At 37.8% G+C, this 26672-nt stretch overlaps 2 protein-coding genes across 47 annotated transcripts in view; both read right to left on the bottom strand.

Moving 5' to 3' along the window:
• The window catches only part of ogdhb (oxoglutarate dehydrogenase b), a 35581-nt gene extending 25727 nt beyond the window's left edge, over positions 1 to 9854 (bottom strand). The window contains exons 1-4 of one of the 2 annotated variants that reach the window (XM_056261470.1): positions 9758 to 9854; positions 8501 to 8899; positions 5872 to 6060; positions 2307 to 2400 (exon numbers count right to left, since the gene is read on the bottom strand). In XM_056261470.1, the coding sequence (XP_056117445.1) occupies positions 2307 to 2400; positions 5872 to 6060; positions 8501 to 8734 (517 nt within the window). In that variant the 5' untranslated portion in view covers positions 8735 to 8899; positions 9758 to 9854. Of the gene's footprint in view, positions 1 to 1969; positions 2073 to 2306; positions 2401 to 5871; positions 6061 to 8500; positions 8900 to 9757 lie in introns of both variants that reach the window. The other variant, XM_056261469.1, reaches the window with a different exon arrangement.
• Positions 9855 to 16118: 6264 nt separating this feature from the next.
• LOC130094923 (calcium/calmodulin-dependent protein kinase type II subunit beta) overlaps positions 16119 to 26672 on the bottom strand; it is a 70640-nt gene continuing 60086 nt past the window's right edge. For 17 of the 45 annotated variants that reach the window (XM_056261475.1, XM_056261484.1, XM_056261490.1 and 14 more), the window contains 6 exons: positions 25163 to 25282; positions 23844 to 23984; positions 20844 to 20919; positions 20414 to 20508; positions 20065 to 20299; positions 16121 to 17506 (listed from right to left, as the gene is read on the bottom strand). In XM_056261475.1, coding sequence (XP_056117450.1) covers positions 20067 to 20299; positions 20414 to 20508; positions 20844 to 20919; positions 23844 to 23984; positions 25163 to 25282 — 665 coding nt within the window. In that variant the 3' untranslated portion in view covers positions 16121 to 17506; positions 20065 to 20066. Of the gene's footprint in view, positions 17507 to 20064; positions 20300 to 20413; positions 20509 to 20843; positions 20920 to 23843; positions 23985 to 25162; positions 25283 to 26672 lie in introns of all 45 variants that reach the window. The other 28 variants (XM_056261502.1, XM_056261505.1, XM_056261511.1 and 25 more) reach the window with 6 other exon arrangements.

Here is a 26672-nt window from a genome sequence, read left to right as displayed (position 1 = left end):
GCTTGGGAAAAACGACTTAGTCGTGCGTTTCCTTAGGGGAGCTCGGAGGCTGAACCCTCCAAGGCCCCCTTCAGTCCCGACGTGGGACCTTTCCACGGTCTTGGAGGCCATGAAAGGCGCCCCGTTCGAGCCAATCCAGCTGGTGGACATGAAACACCTGTCGTTCAAGACAGTGTTTCTCATGGCTCTCGCTTCAGTGAAGCGCATAGGGGACCTACAGGCGCTTTCAGTAAGCGCGTCGTGTATGGAGTTTGGGCCTAATGACTCAAAGGTCATTCTCAAACCGAAACACGGGTATGTCCCGAAATCCCTCAACACGCCGTTCAGGGCCCAGGTCATTTCCCTGTCTGCCCTTCCGGTTCTCAGTGAGGAGGAGGATGCAAGTCTCCTCTGCCCCGTCAGGGCATTGAGAGCTTATGTGGCACGCTCGTCTGTTTTCAGACAGACGGAGCAGCTTTTTGTTTTGTTCGGCGGGCGTTCCAAGGGACTCGCCGCCTCAAAACAGAGCCTATCCAGATGGATAGTGGATGCCATCGCGCTCGCTTACTCTGCGAAGGGCTTACAGTGCCCCTTGGGTGTCAGGGCGCATTCCACGAGAGGCGTGGCCTCTTCGTGGGCATGGTCTAGCGGGGTTTCCCTGCAAGATATCTGTACGGCCGCAGGCTGGGCCTCGCCGTCTACATTTATAAAATACTATAACCTGGAGGTACCCGCCTTACAAGCTAAGCTTTTGGCGGTCTAAATTCAGTGCTATCTGCCCCGCTCTGCGGCCCAGATGCTGAGTTTACTGCAGCCCCATGAGTGTTGACTCACGTATGGCCGCCCAGATCAGGCTGAATGCTTTCACCCTGGCTGCGCGTTTGATGGTCATATAATAGCCCCGCTGGGTGCTTTTTTATAGGGAATGACGCTTCCAGCCTCTCTTCCTTTACTCTATGTGAGTTTATGGTGATTATGCACTACATGAGCCCTGGGCTTCGGCCCCTGGGACTTTGGTGTTGGATCCCTTTACGCACGGCGTGTTGCATTGTGTTCCCCTAGCGTAAAGCTATTACGCAGTACGAGAGATACTCTCGTAAGAGAACGTACTCGGTTACTAACGTAACCTCGGTTCTCTCTAGAGAGGGAACGAGTACTGCGTATCTTGCCGTGCGTGGAATACGCTCTGGTTCGCTTCAGCGATAAAAACCAGCTTGTATCAGCCTAACGAGCATATTTATAGGGCGAGACCACGCCCCTTCTGGCGGGACGTGACGATATGGGCGCGAATTGCCCCCATTGGTCATTACGTCACGCAGAGTCTCTCTCGATAGGCTGCTGCATTTGCTGCAGAGCAACCAATAGGCGCGCGAGCTGTTTCGCCTATGTTTGCTTGCTGCTGCAAAGCATTTTGCATTAATAGAAAATTAAAGGATAATTTTTGGCTTCAATATCTCGCGGAAAAGAGTTTTTCCCCTAGCGTAAAGCTATTACGCAGTACTCGTTCCCTCTCTAGAGAGAACCGAGGTTACGTTAGTAACCGAGTACGTTTTACTGCATTTTTGCCCAAATAAATGCAGCATTGGTAAACATAAAAGACTTCTTTCATTAACAAAAATCTTAACACAACTTTAGAACAGTAGTGTGTATATATATAAAGGTCCATTTAATGCATAATTTCACCTAACATGTGTGTGCTATATGCATATTTGGACTTATTAGAGTTTTGCTCTATTGTAATCAACTGAGCATTGCCAGCTAGGTTTTGGAACAAGGCCATCGTGTCCAATATCACACAATTCCCAGGTAATGTTATTATTATGCTGAACCTGCACACAAACAACACTCACTGCTAAGTGTTTAAATTTTACCCATTGCAAATATTCAAACAGGTCTGACCACATGCATGCTTCAGGTAAGGGTGGACACATAAATAAGCCATGCCACATAAAAGATTCTATCTCTCTCCAACACCCAATCAAAACCTCACCAAGTTTATCAGAGGATGTGATTATATCTGCAGGGACACACGAATCGAGATCTGCATCCATAATTCCAAGAGGATCCAGCTGTGCAACGTGGTGCCCCCGAATCTGCAGGGATTTCCAGGAAAAAAAAGACATATAGATAGAAGGAAAAGTGGAGAAGGAAGGAGGACAGTAGCCCAAAGATTAGTATGGGCAGTTGAGGAGGTGAGATTGGGACAGACAGAGAGTGAAAACCACCAGAGAGATGACAGAAGAGCAGGGACAGAAGGACACAGATCGATGTTAACACACTGAATGAGCACGCTTGCAATCACACTGAACACCACAAGCAGTTCTCACCAGATTGATGGAACCCGATAGATACCGGGGCATTGTCAAAATTTACACAACTGATGCCCAATGGGTCAAGTTTGGCTATATGATGACCTCTGACCTGTGAACAAGGCAACAGCACTTACAAGCTAACAGAGGAGTGCAATTACAGATTAATTGTCCTTCTTAAGGCATTTATATATTAATATTAAAAGGGACCTAGCTTTTTTAAAGGGGTCATAATGGTACAGGCACTTTTACAAGTTGATTGTACTGAAATGTGTGTTGGTTGGCAGTGCCTGTACACAACCATCATAAAATGATAAAAATCTATCCAGTGTTTTTTTTTTTAAATCTCCTTATATGTTTTCCCCTGTCTCAAATCAAGCCGTTCGACCGTGTAACGTCACAGGCTCGCACGCCCCTCCCACGATTGTTGATTGACAGCAGCATTTCAACACAGACCCGCCCTCGCTCGTGAGCGAGCTGTCAATCATAGTCCGCGCGGACCGGCGGTCATTGTTGATATACTGGAGCACTGTCTATGAGCAGAATGGCGTCTAAGCGATTGTGGTGTTCTGTTCTTGGGTGTAATAGCGAACACAGCAGTCATTTTAATGTTCCTAAATCCGAACCGCTGAAGACGCAGTGGCTGAGTTTGTTTTCGAAGGGAATATTCCCCACGAGCAACGTCAATGCTTATTAATATAATCAATAAATATTAATATAACGTCAATAAATATTAATTTATTGACGTTATATTAATCAACGTCAATAAATATTAATATAAAGTTTAATAAAACGTTACACTCACTTCAGTTGTTCTAGAGGTTCAGCAGGAACACGAATATCTGGTACCGATCCTTTTTTCATGAGCAGCATCTTAGCAAAACCAGCTTTATACTGACCCTCGTTTATAAAGCAGTCTGGTGAGAAATGATTTGCGCGAATCATTTCTCACCAGACTGCTGTATTTTTGCTAAGATGCTGCTCATGAAAAAAGGATCGGTACCAGATATTCGTGTTCCTGCTGAACCTCTAGAACAACTGAAGTGAGTGTAACGTTTTATTAAACTTTATATTAATATTTATATTAATCTTTGCAAATCGCTAGCAGCACGCTTCACAATGAATGCGTCTAAGGTTTACACTCAGGGTACATTACGGCATGTTTTCTATGTACGACGTTCTCAATATAATTCATAATCCCACGTCTATAATGAACAACGCGTTATGGTTATTGTGTTACAAACGGTGTACGCACAGAACAGAGAGGCGGGGTGAGCAAAGCTCATTATCATTTAAAGTCATATGCACTGAAACAGCGTGCTGAAAACAGAGCTGTTTCTGACCAGGTAAAATAAGTGTTTTCTTACATACTAATGAGAACTTTAAATTAAAATATATTATAAACTTTTAATTTAGACCCTTAAGAATCATATTAGCTTGTACAAAAATGGCATTATATGACCCCTTTAATGAATAAAATTAGCCAAGATATTTAACTTAAAAAATATGACGAGGATATATTCCATTCAATTCTGTGGAGCTTTACAGATTGTGTTTAAGGATCATTGGGCCTCATTTACTTTATCCACATTTTTAGACCAGAAATATATTATTGAAATGTGGAAATTTTGTAAGGAAGGGCATTATATTTAGGCAGTACTGACATTCACTACCAGCCAAAGGGAACACTAACTTGTTCTTTAACCCTTTACAAAGTTTAGAATAACAGTTGAGTCATCAAACAACGAAATAACACAAATGTAGACTATCATTCAAGAGTTTGGGCTTGGTAAGATTTTTTTATATCTTTGAAAGAAGCCTTTTATGCTCACAAAGACGGCCTTTATTTGATCAAAAATACAGTAAAAAACTGTAATATTTTGAAATATTATTACAATAAAATTATGTTTTCTATTTTAATATATTTTAAAATGTAATTTATTCCAGTGATGGCAAAGTCTTCAATGTCACACGATCCTTCATAAATCACCCTAATATGCAGATTTGGTGGTCAAGAAACATTTTATCATCATATGTTGGAAACAAATGTGCTGCTTAATATTTTTGTGGAAACTGTGATCCATCTTTGAAGAATAGAAAGTTTTGAAGGGGGTGGATTCTGGAATCCAATGCTGCTTCAATGTATATCTAATGAGTGATTATAATCAAGGTTTTAATCAATATTTTTCCTTCTAAATATCAAATGAGTTGAATGACTTCTCTAGGCTTGTGAGATTTTACTCTGTTATAGAAGTTACCAGTGTGATTACTGAAATGTTGTTTTCATGTATTCTCTAATGTCTCTGTATTTGATATCTGAATGCAGTAACAGTACTTGCTCATTTAGCCTGGCTTCCAGAAATTAAATATGGAAAGATGTTTTGTTTGAGAAAGGTCTTCAACATGTATTAAAACATATATCTGTTATTAAAGTGTCATCTCCTTGAGAGAAAGAACATATTATCTTGATGTTTTGAGAATACTCTCCTGTTTATAGTTAGAGCCTGGCCAAATCCAACCTTGAGGAAGCTGTGTGTGTTAGTCTTTTTAATTACAGGTTAAGGAACCACTGGCCTTATTGGAGATTGACTGAGTTGTTGTTCGAGACAGACTGGTGCCCAGCAACGCAAATCTGCAAACTGGAAGGTCACGACGTACCTAACTTCAGGGTCGGAGTGTCAGCTTCATAATCGATGGAGATATGCTTCAGGACACATTAACACATAGCCGGGTATTTAGAGAAATGAATATTTCCCCCCCTCCGTATTCAATAAAAACAGCGTGCACACAACATTGGTTTAAAAAAAGTTGTCATTTACATCAACCCGCATAAATACGCCGTCGAGCGCCATCATAACTATGCCAAACTGGCCGCTCACATGACGGTAAGCATTTTCTGGGGCATAATGTGACGTTTGAGAACCTAAAACCCTGTTTCTCCCAGTTGACACGGCAACACATACCCGGCGTTAAAAAGAAATCTCCACTTTGGCTGGAGTTTTTAGAAATAATCGTTTTCTGTGATAAAAACGGGATTTTCGTGTAAATGAGAGGCCAAACCGCAGGGAAATATCTGCGTCTTCCCTTTGTGTAAACGGGGCATCAGTCTATCTGTATATGTGTGGAAAATTACTATGTTTATCTATTTCTTAGCCAATCAGAAACTGCAACCTGACGCAAGGACGTAGCTTAGACCTTGGTGTGATCTTTGTAACTGTAACAGGGTGGCCTACGAACTCCATGTGAGTCTTGAAGCTGACGTCTGCCTATCTTCAGTAAAACTTCTCTTTAATTTATTATAATTCTGACTCTTGTCTTAATAATTTCTGGTTCTGGGTCTTGGACTGCAAATCCCCATACAGTTTAAAAGAACATTTATTTGTCTTTATTTGATAGAAATCTATAGAAATCTTTTGTAACATTATAAAATGTCTTTACTGTCACTTTTGATCAATTTAATGCGTCCTTGCTAAACTGAACTTACTGAACCCAAACCTTTGAACAGCAGTGTGAATAAATAAATTATAAGTATAACATATACTATATTGAGGGGAAAATCTGTAGCAGTCTCCTAAATTTATACCTGGTAGGCACGGATGAGGGACTGCACGGCTAGGTGATCTTCCACCAGTTTTTCCACATTGGGCTGAGCTCCAACCAGCGCCTGGGCGTGAGAGAGTCCTGAGAGACTCACCCCCACTGGAGGTGGACTTTGGTAGGCAGTGCCTGGGGGAGCGCCTGCGTTGGCATTACGGAAGAAGATGTCCCATGACTGTTGAGAAACGAGCACAGTGTGCACAGGAAGAGATTAAGAAAGAGAACAATAACAAGATTTGATGGGCAAAAAATAAATTTGTTTTACTGTGCCCCTAATCCTGAAATAGAGTGATGTCCATCTTAGGAAAATTGACATCTTCACCTTTTATTCAAATATTATTATAAATTATATAAACTATTATTATACATTTTGTAAGCATATTGTAGTTGTGCTAGGAGTAAATAGTTTTATGCCAAATTGTGCACACATCATTTTTAGCCAAAGAAATTATGAACATCCAAAAACAAGAGAGAACCAATGAAACATTAAAAACTGATTATGTTGTAGTCAATGTACGCTTTGTCCTGTAAGCTTTTTGCTTTTCTATGCATTTTTTTTGTATAATAAATTAAAACCTGTAGTTTCCCTTTATTTGCCAAATAATTCTGTCAGATAAATACCTTAACCAAGTTTAGTGCTTTGTTCTTCCCACATTAAATATTTTTCTCATATGTTAATGGTTTAATTGAACGTGTAGGGTAGGGTCATTAAAAAACAAAAAAAATATCCCATCCCGAAATCACTTTTAGTCACTGCTGTAAATCCACTGATAAAATAACATTAAGTAAAAGCCGCTGACTAGCAGTATTGGTGTCTTGCATAATCACACAGGAACATAATCTGACTCATCAATCTGGTTCATCCTCCAAAGTCTCCAGTACAGATGGGAACTGCAGTCACATCTGAGTAAACTGTGGGAAGGGGTCAAATTTCAGTAAACTGCTTTTCAGAGGAGCAAAACTTCACTGGATAAGCTGGATGTTTAACTGCATAACCTAAGACTTTAGAAGATGCAATCATTTGCACTTACAGACACATCAGGTCACTGTGATTCAATGACATCACAAAGGACCTCGTACTAACCTGATAATTGTCTCATAGGCTTTCCTGCTTTGAGGAGCTAAAGAGCTCAGTGTGTTAAATTGAGAGAAGCGGTGGTGTATCGTACCGCAGTAGGGCACATGAGGGAAGTCTGTACTGTAGTGTAACACTACTATGCACTTTCTTTATAGATTTTCTGTTACATCTCTCTACAATAAACAACTTTCGCAGAAGTCTGCATTTTGCTTTCTTCATATCTGCCTGCCTATTTGAATCACTTGTGCATTTTACTTTTGCCGTCACTCAGTACTCAAAAAAGGTCAAAATAGTTCAAGATAATTTATATAAATATCATGAACAACAACCACTGTCTATGCATCTAAAGATATGCTGAAGTGTGTCATTCAAAGACTGAAAAGATACAGAACTAAATGAAAGGGTAACGCAGCGCAGCAGGTTTAAGCACTGCACTTGACTTAGCATGTTTCAGTATGATAAATGGTACATGGAAAAGAAAAGTCTTACGTAACAGCCCTGCAAAGCTAAGCTTACTGTCTGAGTGGGAAAACAAAGTCACATTATGAAACGTGGATGTCCTCGAGCATAACTTTGGAGATCAAAGAAGTTCCTCTTCGGTTTACCTTTAAACTAGAGAAATAAATCAGTCCAATTCATGACTGAATCATTCAGACTGGCTTGTGAACTGAATCATTAACTCTCATGACAATAAATAATATGCAATGACAATAAATAATAATAATAATAATGAACCTGGCAAGGAAAATTAAGCCGGATGTCAAGATTTTTCAGAAAATTTAAACTTGTGAAAAAGTCATATTGGGCTACTACTTTTTTATGATTATTTTTTTTGCATTTAGTCCTTAATTTTTGTACACCTCAAATGAAAGAAATATAGGTTTGTATTACAATAACATGAAAACTGCTCCAACACTGAAAGACTTAAACTGACTTAAAGGAAAGGAATTTTTTTCTGTAGTACAACAAGCACTAATTAATCATTCACAATATAAACACAAATGCGTATTATGAAAGTAAACGGGGTGAATTTTGATTTCAAGTGGATTTTAAAGTCACCATGAAATAAAAATTGACAATAATTTTTTATGGAATATTGCAGTATTTATAATGAATGATTTATCCGTGCACATTTTATTTTTTTAATGAATGTGCCCTCGTAATCTTAAATCAAAATAACTTCCCCTCCATCTTGCAGCGACATCACGTTTCTTCTTTGATGTATAATGGCGTGAGGGCAGGACAACCTGTCACTCACAAGAGATCCACCAATAGGAAACGACAACGATCCAATGAACTCCCATTGGACAATATCAAGTCCTATCTTACATTTTTTTCTGTTTGAGAAGCTGTTTCACTTGGATATACATCACAATAAGGGAAGAAAGAACTGAACTGAAAGAATGAAACGTCGATTTCATTTCGACTTTAATCATAACTGTGGTATAGTGCAGCTTTGATCCATCCACAAATGACTGGACCAAAAGCACCCAGAATTTCTTCACAAAATCCTCTACGCTGAACGCCGATGTCTTACCTTGTGCACGCTCTTGGGGTTCTCCAGCCACGCGTAGTACATCTCCTCCACATAGTTGGAGCTTGTCCCGTTAAGAAAAGGCTCAGCGGCGACAGGGGCCGTGTAGCACCTAAAGGGCTGAAACGTCCTAAGGGCCCCAGGTGCCACTGCTGTCCTGTGCTGTGAGAAACCTTGAGTACTTTGAGAGGCTGTGAGCGGCCGCAGCCGTGCAGCGCAAGTCCTTAAGCGATGCATCGCAGTCTATAAAACAGCTCCACCGCCTCTCCAATCCAACCAGGAGAACGAAAGCTCCCCACAGCACTGAATCCAACAGATCCTGGATGTGTTCCTTTAATAAAGGTGGTTGTCCTCCTACTTGTCCACTCAAGGCCTGTCTGAAATCCTGCCCGTCCCAGGAAGCTGAAGATAACACCAAATAAAGCATGTCAGTAAAAAATGAAAAAGATGACATTTTGGCAACACTTACAGTAAATGTTAAGAAATTAATAGCATGCTTTTGTGCCCTTTTACTCACCATCCATATGCGAGCTGTCCTTTAATTTATGAAAAAGACTGATTATATGCATGCAACAGTCTCAAAGACTGCAAAAAGGAAGTTCAAACCCTGCATAAACAAGACTCTTGAACTCAGGTTGCATGAGGGAGGCTTTAAGTGTACAGTAAATCACTTAATGGAAATATAAACTGTAACGTTAAATACCGCTTTAAGTTTAAGGTGCCAAAACATTCCTTGCCAAGTAACAGTGGGAAGTGAAATTAGCTAGAGGAAATCATTAAAAAAATGTTTCTTATAATAATGAACTGCAGATATTAACTTTTAATGACTGTGGCATAGAGAAGGGCTCTTCTTACCCAATAAGCCGAACAAACAGGGCATGAAATGAAGATACATAGACCGCAAGAGTCACTATTAAGTTATAAAATAAGAGTTTAATCTGTTGGCAGTAGAAAATGTCTCAAGTAACGGAGCACACCGGCTAGCTTGAGCTAACTCGAGCTAATAACAAAACTCTCCATAAAACCTTCAAACGTCCTTTTAAACTGCCCCGTGCATCAGTGGAAGATAATAAAACAGCACGTTATACAGCTCTAATAACAAAATATACCTCTAAATGTGTCTCATAAAACAGTTATCTCTTCAGTACCGGTGAGGTTGCTGACTGATGCAGAAGTGACTCGCTAACGCCTTTACTGACAGGAGCATTAAAACGTGAAAAGCGATGCGAAAACATAGATAAAAGCGATTCAAATACTTACTCTCAGAGCAGGATATTTTTTAAAGTGTAGTTTAATTTCATAAAATACACAAATTGAAAGAGAACGAGTGAGATATGAGGAGCAGGATGTGTCTCGTGGCGGCTCTTATTCAGATAAATGAGTCGTTCGTTTCTAGGCAGCGCGAGCACTGCCCTGCGTCACGAGCGCGCATGACGTCAGCCGCACGACGCAAAGAGTTGCGGTTACTTTTTTTCCCAATGGCCCATATGCTTCCCCTGGCAAAACTGTTTTGTACTCTGTTTACATGTATGTTATAATCGTGTATATGGGCCATTCTACAGAATTGGTGCAAACTGCTGTCCCTTATAAAAAAAAAAACACATTTGAAAAGCATTTAATTATTAAAATCTTAGATGTTTACTAAGATCCTTCAATTATCTATTGAAACCCACAATAATATTTAAGATATCAGTAAGCTTTATATACATAAAATCATCATTTATGGCCAACTTTCAATTAGGAGGTGGCTGTTCAACTTGTGAAAATGATATTGAATTTTATTTTGCAAATTTTTCCATTCTTGTTTAAAAATAAATAAATAAATAAATATATTATATATATATATATATATATATTTTAAATGAAGTTTAAAAAAATATTTATTTTATATTTTATTTTTAAATCATGAAACTTTATCTAAAAAAAACGTGTCCTGGATTTTCATGTCACTACCATGTTGTAAATGTTGTAGTCCATTGGCTGAGACTGATTTTAACCACACCCCTACATTTTTGATCAGGAAATATTCCTGTGTCCCTCTCTCTCATGTGCTATAAGCATAAGGTGGGTAGATTGATCCCATCATTTTGAGGTAAATGTGTTCTAAAGTCTAAAAATCTGTGTGTAACTTTAAGGAATGTCACTACCAAACTCATTTTTTCTGCTATTGAGAAAACTTTTTTGGATGTTATTCCATAAAATTTAGTTGTTATATGTGTTCAACTGTTCTGACCAGTGATTGCTAACCATGTGCTGATTAGCATCTGCGAGCTAGGCTCAAAGTATCTAAAATTGTCACTACCGAAACATGTCTTGAAGTTTTGGTTGTGACATTATTGTTTTGGTAGTGACAAAAGGGAAAACATAATCCTTTATTTGTAGGAATAAACTACATTTTAGTACAGTTATGCAAATAATTACTAATGTAGTATGTTTTAGTGTTTTAGTATGCAAGATTCTGTTAAAATTCTGTAATGTGATGAGGTCATTATACGCCTTCTTAAAAAATTATTTAATATTGTGTTTCGGTAGTGACAAATTTGGGGAGAAGGAAAATATTCAAGCATTTTCTGAAAAAACAATATGAGAATTAACTGCACAATTACTAGAAAAGTGTACCTTAGATATTATATAATTTGCATACAAAAATTGTGGGAAAAAACGTGTTTTCAAATCTGACTTTGCACCAATTCTGTAGAATGGCCCATATTGTTATGTATATTTTGTTAGTCTCTTGTGATTTGTATTTTGTTTTTGCAATAAAAAAAATAAAAAAGGTTACTTTTTTCCCTAGACATCCTGTAATGTAACTAATACATGATGCAATTACTTATATTTTATATTTAAATTATATTTTATTATGTAGCCTACCATATGCACAACAAGAAACGGGGTTTTAGCAAAACAAATAACAAAAGCCTACATAAAAAATGTTCGATACTATACACAACCCTTTTGGTATATATAAAAAAGTAGAAGAAAACAGAAAAGATAAAAGCTGCAACGTAATGTTTTAAAAGCATTAAAATGTAGCATTTAAAAAAATAATAATATTCTTATAATTACACTGGAATATTCTACCATGTACGAATATTCTTCCAATACCATGACTTTTGAATATGGAGATTACATAACCATACAGCCATCATTCATAACGACGTATTACCATTTTAGATAATTAGGTCTACTATGCAGCAGTTGTTGAAAAAGGGTTTCGTGGACGTTCTTCTGCAAATTTGTTCCTGTATCAGAAACACACAGACACAAATAAGGCCAAATTACAGATCAATGTCATTTTCTGGAAGACTTCAGGAAAAAGTGATTCAAATAGGCAGGCAGATATGGAGAAAGCAAAATGCAGACTTCTGCGAAAGTTGTTTATTGTAGATAGAAGTAGCTACATAAAATCTATAAAGAAAGTGCATAGTAGTATTACACTAAGCTTCATGGATCAGGACAGGTTTTTGACCTTTAAACTCTTTAAAAGATCCATTTTGACCTTTGTTTTGAAACATTATTTTAACTGATTCATAAAAAGCATATATATAAACTAACTTTACAAAGCATATAAAGTACTAAAATAGTGATAAAAAACATTAAGACTGGATGAGAAGTTGAATTATACTGCATTTGTATGCACAAGACAGCACGCTGTAACATTGATAACTTTTCCTTAATCTGAAATGATCAGCATGCAAACAGCAATTGTTGACTCATTTGGGCAGAGTAAAAAGTTGCTGCCTTAAACAACTTGGATTTTTAAGTCATTTCAACTTAAATTACATTAAACTGACTAAAAAATTAGTGGAATCTTGAACTTATAAACAAAAGTTGAAAATTACTCAACTTATTTTAAAGCAATGTAAAACACATCTTGTCATAACTTTTTGATCATAGAAATTTTTACAGTAACTAGACAACCGGCGCAAACAACAGTTTGTACTGTGCGTTTACACCACAGTTGCTTAATTGAATTCAAACTGATCATTTTTAGTGACTCAGCACTCTAAAGTATGCATGACTGGCACAGTTGTGTAATAAATTCCCATGCTGTTTTCTCATATCTTATCAGCCGTCAGCTAGACCTCCCTGCTCATTCAGATAACGGCCCATACGTTTGTTAGCAAGACCACAATGTCAGCAGAAAAGTAGAGTTCTTTCATACTGATTTCATTTGGCTTCGTATATAAACGACTACATGGGTTTTGACAGTCTTTTTATTGATAATACTGATAACATCTTAATACATTTCTTATAGCACACAGAGAGAAAAAGAGGGAGAGCACATTGGAAGAACAGGTATGAATATTAATGAGAAGAATCAGGAGAAACAAAGATTTAATAATCTAACTTTTTCATTACTGATTAAAATCCACATTGCAGGATTTGTGGTTACATACATACAAAAAAAAAAAATCTGCAAAGTTGAGTACGGGTCATCTTTAGAGAAATGTGAAGCCATCAGGTTAAAGATTACAAAAGACATTGGGAGAAAATGTGAATACTACAAATTGATCGCTATTGGCTTGATGTTGTAAGAGCAGCAATGCGTCACCACTAGAGAAACACAACACTGGTTCACTCTTTCACATATGCGTAACACTCAAACACACTCAGACACACACACACAAGCTTCTCATTAGAGGCCTGATTAGATTACATCACTAAACCGTTTCAGGCCACTGATTGGAGAAGTATCCAGTTGATAACAGAGATTAAACTCTTTTAGTGGTTATTCAGTGTATAAACTGCAAAAAAATAATGTCTTCCTCAGTATTTTTGTCTTGTTTTCCAGTACAAAGATCTAAACATTCTTTAATCAAGATGCATTTACCTGAGAAGCAAAATGACGAGATGTTAGGCCTTGTTTTCTGAAAGATTTTCAGATGTCAGTCTTTGCTTAAAACAAGAACGGATATCTGCCAATGAGGTCTCATCTTCCATTTGAATTAAATTGTTTTTCAGACGTCATTGGCAGATATTTCTTCTTGTTTTAAGTGTAATTGTTACTTAACTTTGTTAAACTTTTCATAATTTTTTTTAATGAATTTCGCTTCTCAAGCAAATGTATCTTGATTTAAGAATGTTTAGATATTTGTACTGCAAAACAAGACAAACATACTAAAGACGACTTTTTTTTTTTTTTTGCAATGATTTAGGTGTTAAGTTTATTAATCCAAGAAAATTGTGTTTCTGTTTAAGAATAAAAGTGAGTGAATTATTGGATATCTTGTAACATTATCCATTTTTTTCTAACAAGAACAGTGTGGTAAAGAGCGCCCACTAATGGTTTAGGCAGCATTAGAGCAAAGCACAATGAGGGTTGCTGATTAAATGCAAATCAGATGCTTACATTGACAGACATAATTCAAGGTCCCTTTTGTAGACTGGCAGCCAAAGCATGATCCATTCCGTAATAAAAACACATGCATAATGCGACCAAGCGTGACAGCGGCAAACGCTGCGATTGACCCACGCTAATAAATTCATTATTTCACATTTTCACATTTGGGCTCAGCCAACACTGCTCAAACAACAACAAACTCTTTTACAAAAGCATGCCGTACAATCAGAATAATTATGTTTTACCATGATAGTTATTATCAGTAAGTCATCATTTTTAGACAAAATAGTTATATGCACTTACAAAGCTCAGAAAATAGATAGAATCACCAGCATTCAGTATAAAATAAACAATGAAAAAGAAAAAAAAAATCAACAAAATGTATTATTGTGAAGTTGAAGTTCATGCAAATAGTTTCCATCTACAATATAAGTTAACACTATGCAGCGGTTTTACAAGATGCCTATTTATTGAGCTGTTGTATTTTTCAAATATCTTCAATAAACACATAACACCAGTTTGTCGACATGCAAATCGCCGTTTGCGGTGGATGTCGCATTTTTCACCATTTCCAACTCTGGGTTCATTAGAGCCAACTACAAAAGTTAAAGTCAAATTTCAGAATAAAATTAAAAGCAACAGAAAACACAAACTATAGCCTCAACAAAGGTCATGTGACTTCAGTTAGCGGCCCACAATCAGTAGGAGATCAATCTTTTGACAGGATGTCAAAAACAGTACCAGTTGTCAGGAAGCCCCCTAATCAAACCGTATGCGTGAAACTGAATATGAGACCGTTTTCCAATTCTGCTAGATAGAAAGACAACACTAACAGAAACATCCCTTCAAATCTGCCGTAAAGAGTTGACGGTGCGTTATGGCTTTCAACACTTTAATATAGTGACTATATGCTTTCACATTCAAGATATCAGTGCCATTGTATTGTAAAACCACACACTCACACTCTTAAAAAGGATACAAAAAAAAAACAATACTGCCTTAATAACTCCACATAAATTAGATATAAAAAGTTCCTGTGTGTACAGAACAAAAAGAAAAGCGAAGAACTATAGCTGTAGGTGCCTGAGTCGAGGTGAAACGCAAAGCTCCTGTGACGAAGGTTGAAACGTGTTCAAATTCGTCTCGTAGGTTGCAGATCACCATGGTAACCAGAATGGCTATTTAAATCTCGAACACACGTAGTACATTTCCTGCTGCTTTACAATAAAGGCCCTTAAAACAACATGCTGTACGCTCTCAAAACGAGTCTCATCGGTCCTACAAGATCCCCAGAGAAAAAGACAAACTTATTCCAATGTAGCGTTCAGAGATCAAACTATAACCCGTACCGACACTTGCTTTGTCTTTACAGTGAAATGATTGTGTAAACACTGCAAAAAATGACTTGCTTACTCAGTAGTTTTGTCTTGTTTTCCAGTTCAAATATCTAAACATTCCTCAGGTGAAGAAGCAAAATGACTTAATATCTTAAGTCTTGTTTTAAAACAAGAAAAGAATGTATACAAAACATAACTTTTTTAATCAAGATTATATTTCTGACCCCATTGGCAGATATATTTTCTTGTTTTCAGCACAAGCAAGACTTAAAGGGGTCATGACATGAGAAATCAAATTCTTTTGTCATATAAGAGGTATTTGTACCATTAAAACATCCTACAAGTTTTATTGCTTAAAATGTCCTCCTCAATATAAACAAAGCATTTGTTTAATCAAGCTCCAAAAACTGCTCGTTCTGATATTGTAGGAACTGTGACGCATTTGCATATGACTACCGCCATAGCAAGACATCGGCCAATAGTTACACCATCACACTATAGGCCCCGCCCACTGGCATCAGTCGCTTTATGGCTGATATTTGCCTACATCGGATATGAGCGTCACGTCAAAAGCAAATAGAAGCCATTATAATCAGTGACGCTGTCTACACTGTTCAGTTTCTGACGTACCCCACGCACTTGAGTCTGTCGACAACAGGACAGCAAATGGTTTACTTTAATGCCGTCCCAGATCGCGTGCGTCGGAGGATTATATGTTTGTTTTCGGAGAACAAACTTTTTCAAACAAAGAAACTTTTGTTGACAGAGGAAACAGCCGACTATACTGAATCTGACAGAAGCTGCATAGCAAACTGTAAGTGAACGATTTCATAGTGCTTTGATAGTTTTATGTGGATAATGTTTTTAAAACACTTACGTGCAAAAGCGATGATACGGTTTCCTATGCAATGAGGTTAGCCAATCATAACAGTGGCCTTAAAGGATCCGCCCTTTAAAAACGGGTCATTTCAGATTCAGACTTATCTTAAAGTTGTTCCAAACCTGTATGAACTGCTTTTTGGTTACCCATATTCTACAAAATATGTTCTTTTGTGTTCAACATAAATTCATTCAGGTTTTAAACAACTTGAGGGTGAGTAAATGATGACAGAGTTTTCATTTCGGGTGAACTATCCCTTTAACAATATAAGCGAACCTCAGAGAGAATATTAAACTAAAAAAATCCATATCATGACCCCTTTAATATCTTAGGACATTTTGCATCTCAAGTAAATGTATCTTGATTTAAGAATGTTTAGGTATTTGTACTGGAAAACAGAAAAAGATTCACATTCTTACAACCTCACAGACAACTTTAACAAAACGTATTAAATAGCTTCTCAAATAAGACCAGATCAGCACTGACTGCCAATAAGGAGGACACATCAGCTGCTGGCCAGTAAAAGAGATTAGAGACAAACAGCTCAGCTCAACCTGCAGATATACGAGGCAAACCTCAATGATGTGATAATGTCAGCTGCCTCCAAGAGATTTGATTGTAAAAACCATGAAGCACCCTGATAACACAGACACTGATCACGGTCACGGGAAATCTGGTCGCCGCCACATATGAGTTTTGAATCTTAAAATCTTGTGTGTGCTGCCGCTGTTTTATTTTAATTTAAACAGCGAGCTGTGAACGTGAACATGTACAGCGCTGCCGAAGTACACTTCAGATTACTCGAACACCAAAAAACCCAAAACAATCGCTAATACTTAAAATCCATGCTTAAAAAAGAGATTGAACTCAAAAATGTTTTAAAACAAAACAGTAATTTGACCATCAAATATACAATCTCAAGAACAACAGCAATAGTTAGAATCCTGACGGAAGTAATAATCATTATAATAGTAGCAACAATAACAAGAATACAATGATAATAATAATATTTTATTAAAAATGATCTACTGTATTTGGGAGTACCTGGGCACAGGGGGCATAAGGCCAGTGAAGACGAAAGTGGAGCGCAAAGGACTGTGGACAAGAAGGCAATCGTGCGGGTTATTATAACTCTAGACGGGGACCTGGAGTCTGTGGTGGCTCTCGATGATTAATATATGCAGTGCTGCTCTTGCGTCGGCGGTGAGTCTTGGCATAAAGACGTGCTGGGTGTTGTGGGAGGTGAGGGGTGGTCGGGATGCTGTGTTTCGAGAGCAGCCCAGCAGGCAGAGAGATAACTGTTGGTTTGCATGCAGGGGGAGGACGGCTGTGTCCAGCGTTGGAAAGCTGGAGGTTTCGGAGCGTTTCGACGCTGGACCCCTGCTCTCGTCCTATCAGTCCTCCCTGTCCTTCACCTCCGCTTCTAATGTATTCGCTGCAGGGCTGGTCTGAAATACAGAGAGACAGAAAGCTACCGAGTTCAATTCAACTTGGAATACAGTGTTTTTTAAAGAATGCTCTATACAGTATGTATACAAAATGCACATAAATTAAAAACCTTCAATTCATCTTATAGTTAATTCGCCTTTGGCTAAGCCACACCCTAGAATGTAGATTGACCAATCACAGCGCAGCCAAGAACGAGCTCCCATAGAGGTCCGACACTTTTTCACAGCGCTCCATTGCCTTTAACACAGGCGTATCATATTGTTGGTCTCGGCAGGCTATTATTACCGTCGTAGTTTTATCAAAAATATGGTTAAACGTTGTGCCTGGGGCATTTGTAACACAGATGCGCGTTTCCCAGAGAGGTTGGAGGGGAGTGTCCGTTTTTTTCCCTTCCCAAAACCGAAGTCAAATCCTGACAAGTGTCGTCTTTGGATTAAACTGTGTGGACGTCCTCACAGTCAGCTAAACCCCTCAAGGATCAACAAGCACACTTTTTGCTAACCAAAACATCACCTTGTCAGCTAACGTTAACGCTACCTAGCATGATTGGTTGTTGATACGCTAGCACACACTGCTAATAAATACAACGTTATACTCGCGTAACGTTAGTCCATTTGCTTTGTAATAACGATTATAGAAGTGAATAGAGACCTAACGTTACCCAGCTTTGCATGAAGTGTTGCTCCTTGATATTGTTAGTCCCAGCCTCAGTCTCGATTAGTAGGATATGCGGTGGTTCATTTTTTGACTGTGACCGGTATGCTTTTGCCATAGACAGTATAAGAAGGCTTTTGCCTCTATTTGGATGCCTTGTTGTTCCTTGCGTTTCACCTGTATGTCGTGAATATAGCCTTTGAGCATATATTGCAGCCCCTTTTGCCTACTTCTATCGGACACTTTATTTGCTGCTTTATAAAAGTTTGATCAAATTTCAGCAGGAAGAGCTGTCACAGCATAAGCCATGTTGATACCAAACCAGAGCCCAGATGAAGTTTGTCGGACGTAGCAACAGTAACTAAGGGGGGCGGGGCTTAGCCAAAGGCGAATTATTATCATATATTCATAAGGTTAGATCCTTCTCATATATTCATTAATTGATTACATTAATAAACAAATTATATTATAATTAAATTAAAATAAATTAAATTACATTTATTTATAATACCGTTCAAAAGTATGAGGTTGTAGTGATATTTATTGTTGTTTATTGATTATTGACTCTTTTGCTCACCAAGGCAGCATTAACTTGATCAACAATACAGTAAAACAGTATTATTGTGAAATATCATTACAATTTAAAACTGTTTTTTATTTGAATGTATTGTGTTTGAATAGAAAAAGTTCAAAAGAACAGCATTTATTTGAAAGAGAATCTTCGGTAACAATATAAATGTCTTTACTCTCACTTTTGATCAATTTAAAGGGGACCTTTAATACAAAATACCCTTTTATATTGTTTTTAAACATATTTATGTGTCCGCAGTGTGTACACAAACACCCTATTGTGGTAAAAATACATCCACTCTGTTTGTTATTGTGAAAATAGCATATTTTCTTAGCGATAGATTATATTTACACAATGTAAAAATAGCAGTATTTTCTTTGCAATAAATGTAAAGACTTAGATAGCATTTGCACCTCAGTATTTTAGTACATTATAAAACAGTATGCAATAATAACATATTGAGTGTAAATTATTGTATTTATTAAATAAATGCCGCCTTATTGGGACTATAAAGCCCTCCCTACACCTACTCCTAACCCTACCCGAAAAACACTTTATTATCAAATAACCGTTAGGCACTTTTATTCCACTTTTCACATATTTTCTTCATATTTATTGAAAATAAAAGCTTTTCCAATCTGATATACGATGGAAAAAGCAAGAACGAGTTCGGCAAAAGGCAGATTTGACCTTTGTGTGTTTTTTACATAACCTTGTGTGTTTTTGACCGTTTAAGTGTAATAAGAAAATAAGAGAACTTAGTTTAATACTCACGCAACGCCCGTCTGACAGACAGCTTTCTGTGCAGAAAATCATACATCAGAAGTTTAAACTGAGATGGCTTTAAAACGCATTCGAGTATCCGAAGCAAGAGCTGTAAAGACACCCTTTTCTGGATAGGGGGTGGAGAACAGCAGCTCATTTGCATTTAAAGATACATGCAGGAAAACAGCATGTTTTTCCTTCCATTCAAAAAAGGGGCATTTACAACATGGTATAATAAATGATCTATGGGGTATTTTGAGCTGAAACTTCACAGACACATTCTGGGGACACCCGAGACTTCTATTACATCTTGTAAAAAGCAGCATAATAGGTCCCCTTAAATGCATCCTTGTTGAATAAAAATCTAATTTCTTTAATTAATCTTAATGAATATAGTGTACATTTTTTTATATATCTTTTTTTAATTTATTATTTTCATTTGCAACTTCAATATAGATTTAATGATTTTTTTTTTTACACTTTCTGGAATAAGTCCAGAAACCACAGCAAAGGACTCAACCTCTATTGTGAACTAGATTCAGGAAATGCAGAAATGCGAAGCGTCACCTTCACTGGAGAGGAGCAGCGGGCGCACCGGAGCAGTGGAAATGAACATTCTGCCATTTGGAGTCCCGACGGTGCCAGACGCGAGTCTCCTCCGATTGGCTGCTGCGCGGTCGGCCCTGGCCATCCACAAACTGGGTGAGGCGGATGTAGGCGATGCAGGCGGCGTCTTCTCCGATCAGGTGCACATGAGGGTTTAGGATGGTGGTGTGGATGGGCTTACTGTTCTTGGAAAGCACTGTAGAGAAACATACATGCATGGAGAAAGATCACGTGCATGGTGCTACTCACATTTCCTGTGTGTGAATTACACATAACTGATTTCATTTATGTTAGTCCTTCTCACACTTACAGTTCTCAAAGTAGAATCTATGGAAGTCCATCCCCTCAACTAGGTTCCCCAAAGCCTCGGGTTCAAAGGAGGTCAGTCCAGGGTCACAGATTTTCCTGTGACAATGAATGATCCCATTGTGTATTATTATTATTATTATTCATGTAGCTGCTATAAACATGCGGACAGTTTAACTAACTTGCTCGGTGAGGCTCTCTACTTAAACATTTGCTCCACTATGAGAGTACAACTGACTGTAGAAGAAGACCTGCTAATAATGCCTGCTATAGTATCCCTTGTGGCAACACTGAGAATGCAACACAACATTTATAAAAATGCAAGACATCTGGCTTGAGTAGCTAGCTATAGAAGCATTTGCATCTTTGTATTTGTACAGAGTATGTTTTGGGCCATGTGGGTTGTGTTTGCGAGAAAGCATGAGGTAACGTACGCATAGGCCTCAAAGTCCCCATTATTGATGGCTTCTATCAGCTGCTCCGTGATCTTGATGATTTCCTGCTTGCGTGCTGTAAGAGAAAACAGACACAATCAAGCTAATTAATCCCACCTTGGTCTCGCCATTTTTTTCACTCAAAATTATGATTTATGAAAAAAAGAATAAACATTTTACTTCAGGTATAGGAATATTTTTCTCTTTACATTAAAAACATACAGTATGTAAATTGAAAACCCTTTACAATTAAAGGCTTCTATCTATTAGTCCATGTCTATTAGCGTTGAGATCTATATGTTAATGTACCCCTGATTAAATATATTTTAAACAGATATATGCTTGAAACTGAGTAGCTCTTTCTGGAAAATATAATAGTCTTTATTAATCTTGGTTTTGGTGTCAGTAGGTTTTTGAGAGAAGTCTCTTATGCTCACCAAGGCTGCATTAATGTGATCAAAAGAGTCAAAAATACATTTAATATGTAATTTATTCCTATAATGGCTAATGGTCTTCAGTGTCCCATGATCCTTCAGAAATCCTTCTAATATGCTAATTTGCAGCTCAAAAAACATTTCTGATTATTATCAATGTTAAAAAACATAATGTGCTGCTTAATATTTTTGTGGAAACCATGATACTATTCCTTTTAAGGTTTGATTTAAAATGGAAATCTTTTGTAATATTATAAACACTGTCACTTTTGATCAATTTCATGTGTCCTTGTGGAGTACAAATATGAATTTCCTACTGACCCCAAACTTTTGAACGGTCCTGCCCAACTTTCTGTTTCAATAGGAAATACCTTTATGAATTTTTAGGCACAGGAAAAAAAAATTGTGCATTCATGGATTCTTTTAAACTATAGACTAACAGAGCCAAAGCTAACTGTTCCTCTCTGTTGTACATGACAGGAACAGAAAAATGTCACGCTTAAGCAAAAGTGAATGCTCTAAAACACACACACACACACACACACACACACACACACACACACACACACACACACACACACACACACACACACACACACACACACACACACACACACACACACAGTTCAGATCCTTCTGAGAGGATGAGAAATGTTTAGTACTCCAGCTCTGCTGTGGACTTACCCAGTTTCTCAGTCTAGTCTTCAGTCTAGACCTTCATCCATTCTTCCTCAATTCTATGACTAAGCCCCTCCCTCCTGATAAAGTTTGTACTTTAACCTAACTACTGACACTTCATCTAATTTATCCGCATGGAGCTAGTTGTGCTATTCCTGGACCCTTAGATAAGGCTTACTCCATGTTTCCTCTCCCTCTCCCTCCCTTCAGGGAGCTTAGTGGCCTCGACACGTCCTTCAGTTTCTCCTTGTCAATCTGACACTACAGGCCTGATCTAAAGTCTCTGACTGGGGTTTCAGCTTTGATAAAAGTCCCAATTCCTTAAAGAGAAAACTGTATATATGGAAGTACATCAGATCTGAAGCAGTTCTGTCACACTTTCACAAACTAGACTCCCTTCAGATGTTTAAATCCTGCTCTTTTATCAGGGAAAACTGCCTCCCGCTACTTCCGAATGTCAGATGTTGGTCACAGGGTTGATGGGAAATCTGACATGGTGGTGTCAGCTACAGACTGTTAAGGCCCTGATACACTCACAGCATCTTCACTTAGGGGTAAAAAGAAGTTTGTGCCTTCCTCTCAATATCAAAATAAAAACACAACAAAGGTGACAGCGATGAGAAAACTACAGTTAAGAAAGCATCTGATCATTGCAACAGGGATTTTTTTGCACCAGCTCTACAATTCATAGTTTTCAGTCTGTGATCTTGTGATCCATATACGGCGCAGGACGTTCTAAAACGATTAACGTGAAAAACACATAAAGTGCCTTAATTTACTAAAACAGTGGTATTAAAAGTTCAGATTCAGTATACACCTTACTGATGCATTCTATATAGAGGTGAGCAGATGAGACCAGAATATGAACACCGCTAAATGGTTAAGCATTTTCTTTATAATAGGTTTTGATGGAAAAACACGTAATGCTTAACTGCACGTAGAGTTTATATTCAGGGTTCATCGGCTTGCCTGTACATAGTATGCATCATCAATAAGGTGTATACTGAATTTGGTATTTTAATATCACTGTCTTACTTGGTACAAACTTGGTAAAAAGGACAGGCGGGTAGTGGAGGAAAGTCTTGTTTTGCCCTCCATGTGAGCGCTCCTTTAAAGGTGTGATGTCGCGTGAAAACTACGAATTTAACACTCCAGTCAAGTCATGCCACATTGATTTAAATAGCACTTACTTTATATGATAGAATGCTTAAAGTCAGCATGAAATATAAGTTGCGATTGAATTTTTTTTTCTTTTCTTTTTTTTTATATGATCTCATGTGAGTGACAGGTTGTCCCGCCCTCATGCCGAAAAACACATCATCAGAGAAGAGAAGTCATTGCAAGTGCAAATTAAAGATAACGAGAATAAAATAAAATAAAAACATGATGTGCATGGATAAATCATTTGCAATACTTCAATATTCCATTAAATTTTTTTTTTAAGTGGTGACCTTAAAAGCAAGCAGCTTTACAGTATTAAACATGAAAAACATTATTTCTCTTTCAATTAGAATTACAGCTTCAATTTCTACTATTAGGCGGCTCTCCAGTGAGTTCATGTTTTAAATCACATTAGGCCTCGACGAACTGAACAGAAGAAATGAACCAGAGGAGATTGAAATGAATCACAGCAAAGAAGGCGGAGCCCTATGATGTAATCATCACATGATGTAATCACCACAGGCCAAAGGTGTTCATCAGCCGCCACCGCCAACTTTCCCATGAAGTTGGTTTTGGCCAAGCTCCTGAAACAAACTTTGTTTTGGCCTGAAATTTAGCTTTGAAATGACATCACACCAGTTTGTCCTTCGATTTCACTTGAAGTATATCAAGTGCAATGTGGACTAGACTTTATGCTAAAAACACACTCACTCCACTATATACTCACTGTGCACAGACACAGAGGGGGGCGGGGTCGGGGGGGTGGAGGGCTGGGGAGGGGGGGCAGAGGTTTGGGAGGAGGTCGACTCGGCCTGAGCTTGCGGGACAGGTGCACGGCCCACACTGCTCACCAGATCTGTGAACCGGGCTGAGTGGGTCGGGAAAGGGAAGAAAGCATTAACCCATCGTGAAAGACAGAGAGATGGAGAACATGTCAAAAGATGAAAAGGAAATGAATGACAGCAGCATCAGACAAATAACAAGATGCATGGGGCCGTTGCATCTGACTGAAGGGGGTATGCGTCAATAACAAGGGTAAACGGTCAACGCTTGGGCCGAATGACAGTATGAACAGGGTCCAACATTAAAAGTTCACGTTTTTCTTGTTAATTACCTAAGGGAATACATTAAACATCACATTATAATAAGTTAGATCAGTAGCCTAGAAAAAGCTTTAATAGGCATGGAGCAGGTCGGCTCACGGGGCCTGACATATTAAGAACATACTGTATGAATAGCTGAATACTACTCACTTCATCCCAATATCCCAACTTTATCCTACAACTCCCCTGTTACTGGAAACTCAAAAGGTATAAAGCATAATACACTGTCCAAATCGCATAATAAGAACCATAGCGGACAGCTAAAAAAAATCCCTTTATTATTAAATTACATCATTTAAAAGTCTAATTAATTTAATATTAAATTAACAATTAAATACATCATAGATTATCAATATTATTATTAAATCATTCAAATGAATAATTCATTATTACAAAATAAAAAACATTATTAAATGATTAATAAATTAAGCTTTTAATTTAGTATTAAATTAAAGTATTAAATTAAAAGCTTAATTTATTAATTAATTTAATTTAAAATGGTTTTAATGTACTTAATTTAATATTAAATTAAAGTATTAAATTAAGTACATTAAAACCATTTTAAATTAAGGTACTTTATTCAATATTTAAATATTTAAATGAAAATGATTCTTTTATATCAAATACTAAAACAGATCAATATTAATATTAATTTAAAATCATTAAAATGAACAATTATTACAAACAAATTACTTGACAAAAAACGAATTGTGACACATTTTTAAATTAAAATACTACTTTAATTCTTAAATTATTACATTCATCATTATTGTTAATAATAATTATTAAAATGAATAATGTTAATTTTGATTATTAATATTATAATTACAAAATTAACAATTACAAAATCTAATTCAACTAAATAATGCAACAGCCAAAAAGTTGATTGTGGACCCTGTGCATGAGCATGATAGCTGGGGTCTGCAGGGGGCGCTGTACTCACTCTGCAGGACGGGGGTCTGTGGAGGGGACTGGGTGGAGAGAGCAGCTGCTTCAGTATCAGGCCCGGTCGAGGGTCCTGAGCCCCTGCGGGCGCAGCCCAGGATGTCGGTCAGCTTGGTGGCTGTTCACACATCGGGGGGTGATAATGATGACCGATGGCAGGTGGGAACAAGATGATACTAATGATACAGATTCATCCAAACTCATGCATCTTAAAGGCACAATATGTAAGATTTTTGGATTAAAATATCCAAAAACCACTAGAATGTTGTTGACTTATGTACTTTACAGTATCCCAAATGTTTTCAACAATGTTTAAATCCAGAGAAATCAGCCATTTTAACCAGTGTAATGGCCCGTGTCATTGCGTCGCCTGTTAATGATGTCATATCCGTGTTACCGGTTTTGCTTCCGTGAAATACGTGGAAACACCACAGACCCTTTTATACATTACGTGTTTTATTAGACATGTTTGGATGCCTTTATTGACAGAAAACGAATCATTGTTATATAGCTCAACAACACGGTTAGCCCAAAAAGTAAAGCACTATAAACACGAAGTGGCTAACATAGCAAAATCAAAGAGTAATACAGCATTTTCTCCACCATATAATGTTCTAAAATGATGCATGCCATTTAGCAACACAAGTCATCCAGGTTTTATTAATATGATATCATTCTAGCTTACTGCAGTGTGCAACAAGTGTCTCACAGCAGCCACCGAGCGAACGCACAGAGTAACGTTACAACATAACTTTTAACACACAATATTTTTAATATGATTGTTTTGAAGTAAACAGTGCTGCAGTACCCCACAATTTTAATTCGTCAGATAAAGTGACCTGTATGAGTAGTAAATCAGCACTTGTGGCTGTTTCAGTGGAATGAAATAAAATAATGTGAATTTAAGTGATCAAACGTAACTGTTCAGGGAAGGACGAGGAGGCGAACGTTAAATGTAACTTTAACTGCGGCATATAAGCATAATAAAAACAGCCAGGCTAAATGTCCCAGGCTCTTGACGCGCCCTGCTTCACGCCACAGTAACGTTAATAAAACTTTGATACATTAGCTCATGTGTGAACACGAAGTCCCGTCGGACTTTCCATCGGCTGTGGAGGAAAAGACGACACCTCCCATGATTCCACACTCATTCACTGCATCATCAAGCTACACCTATGTTACGGTTTTAAAGTGAAACTTACGTACTGTGCCTTTAAAGGGGTGTGTGTACAGGTAAAGTGAATGAGTGCATGCCATTACATTTGCTGGGGGCAGCGCACGGGAAACAGCAGGGAGATAGGCCCTGTCCCAAATGGCACACTTCATATGCATTTTCGGTCTTGTGGGACCGTTAAGTCCATGAGACCATAGGGTGTCCCATTTGTCATTTTAGGTTTCTGAAGGGTGCTCGCAAACGCCCCCTTTGCAGGCGATATGCACCCTCAATGCGCACTCTTGCCGGACTTATAGGAAGGCCGTGAGTGCTTAGGGTGCCATTTGGGACAGGG

Source organism: Rhinichthys klamathensis, unplaced genomic scaffold, assembly GCF_029890125.1.
Source record: "Rhinichthys klamathensis goyatoka isolate OS25496 unplaced genomic scaffold, OSU_Roscu_1.1 h1tg000183l_1, whole genome shotgun sequence".
In the NCBI taxonomy this organism is placed as follows: Eukaryota; Metazoa; Chordata; class Actinopteri; order Cypriniformes; family Leuciscidae; genus Rhinichthys; species Rhinichthys klamathensis.
Note: the sequence above shows the minus strand (reverse complement) of the source record. Positions and strands in the feature narration are given on the sequence as shown.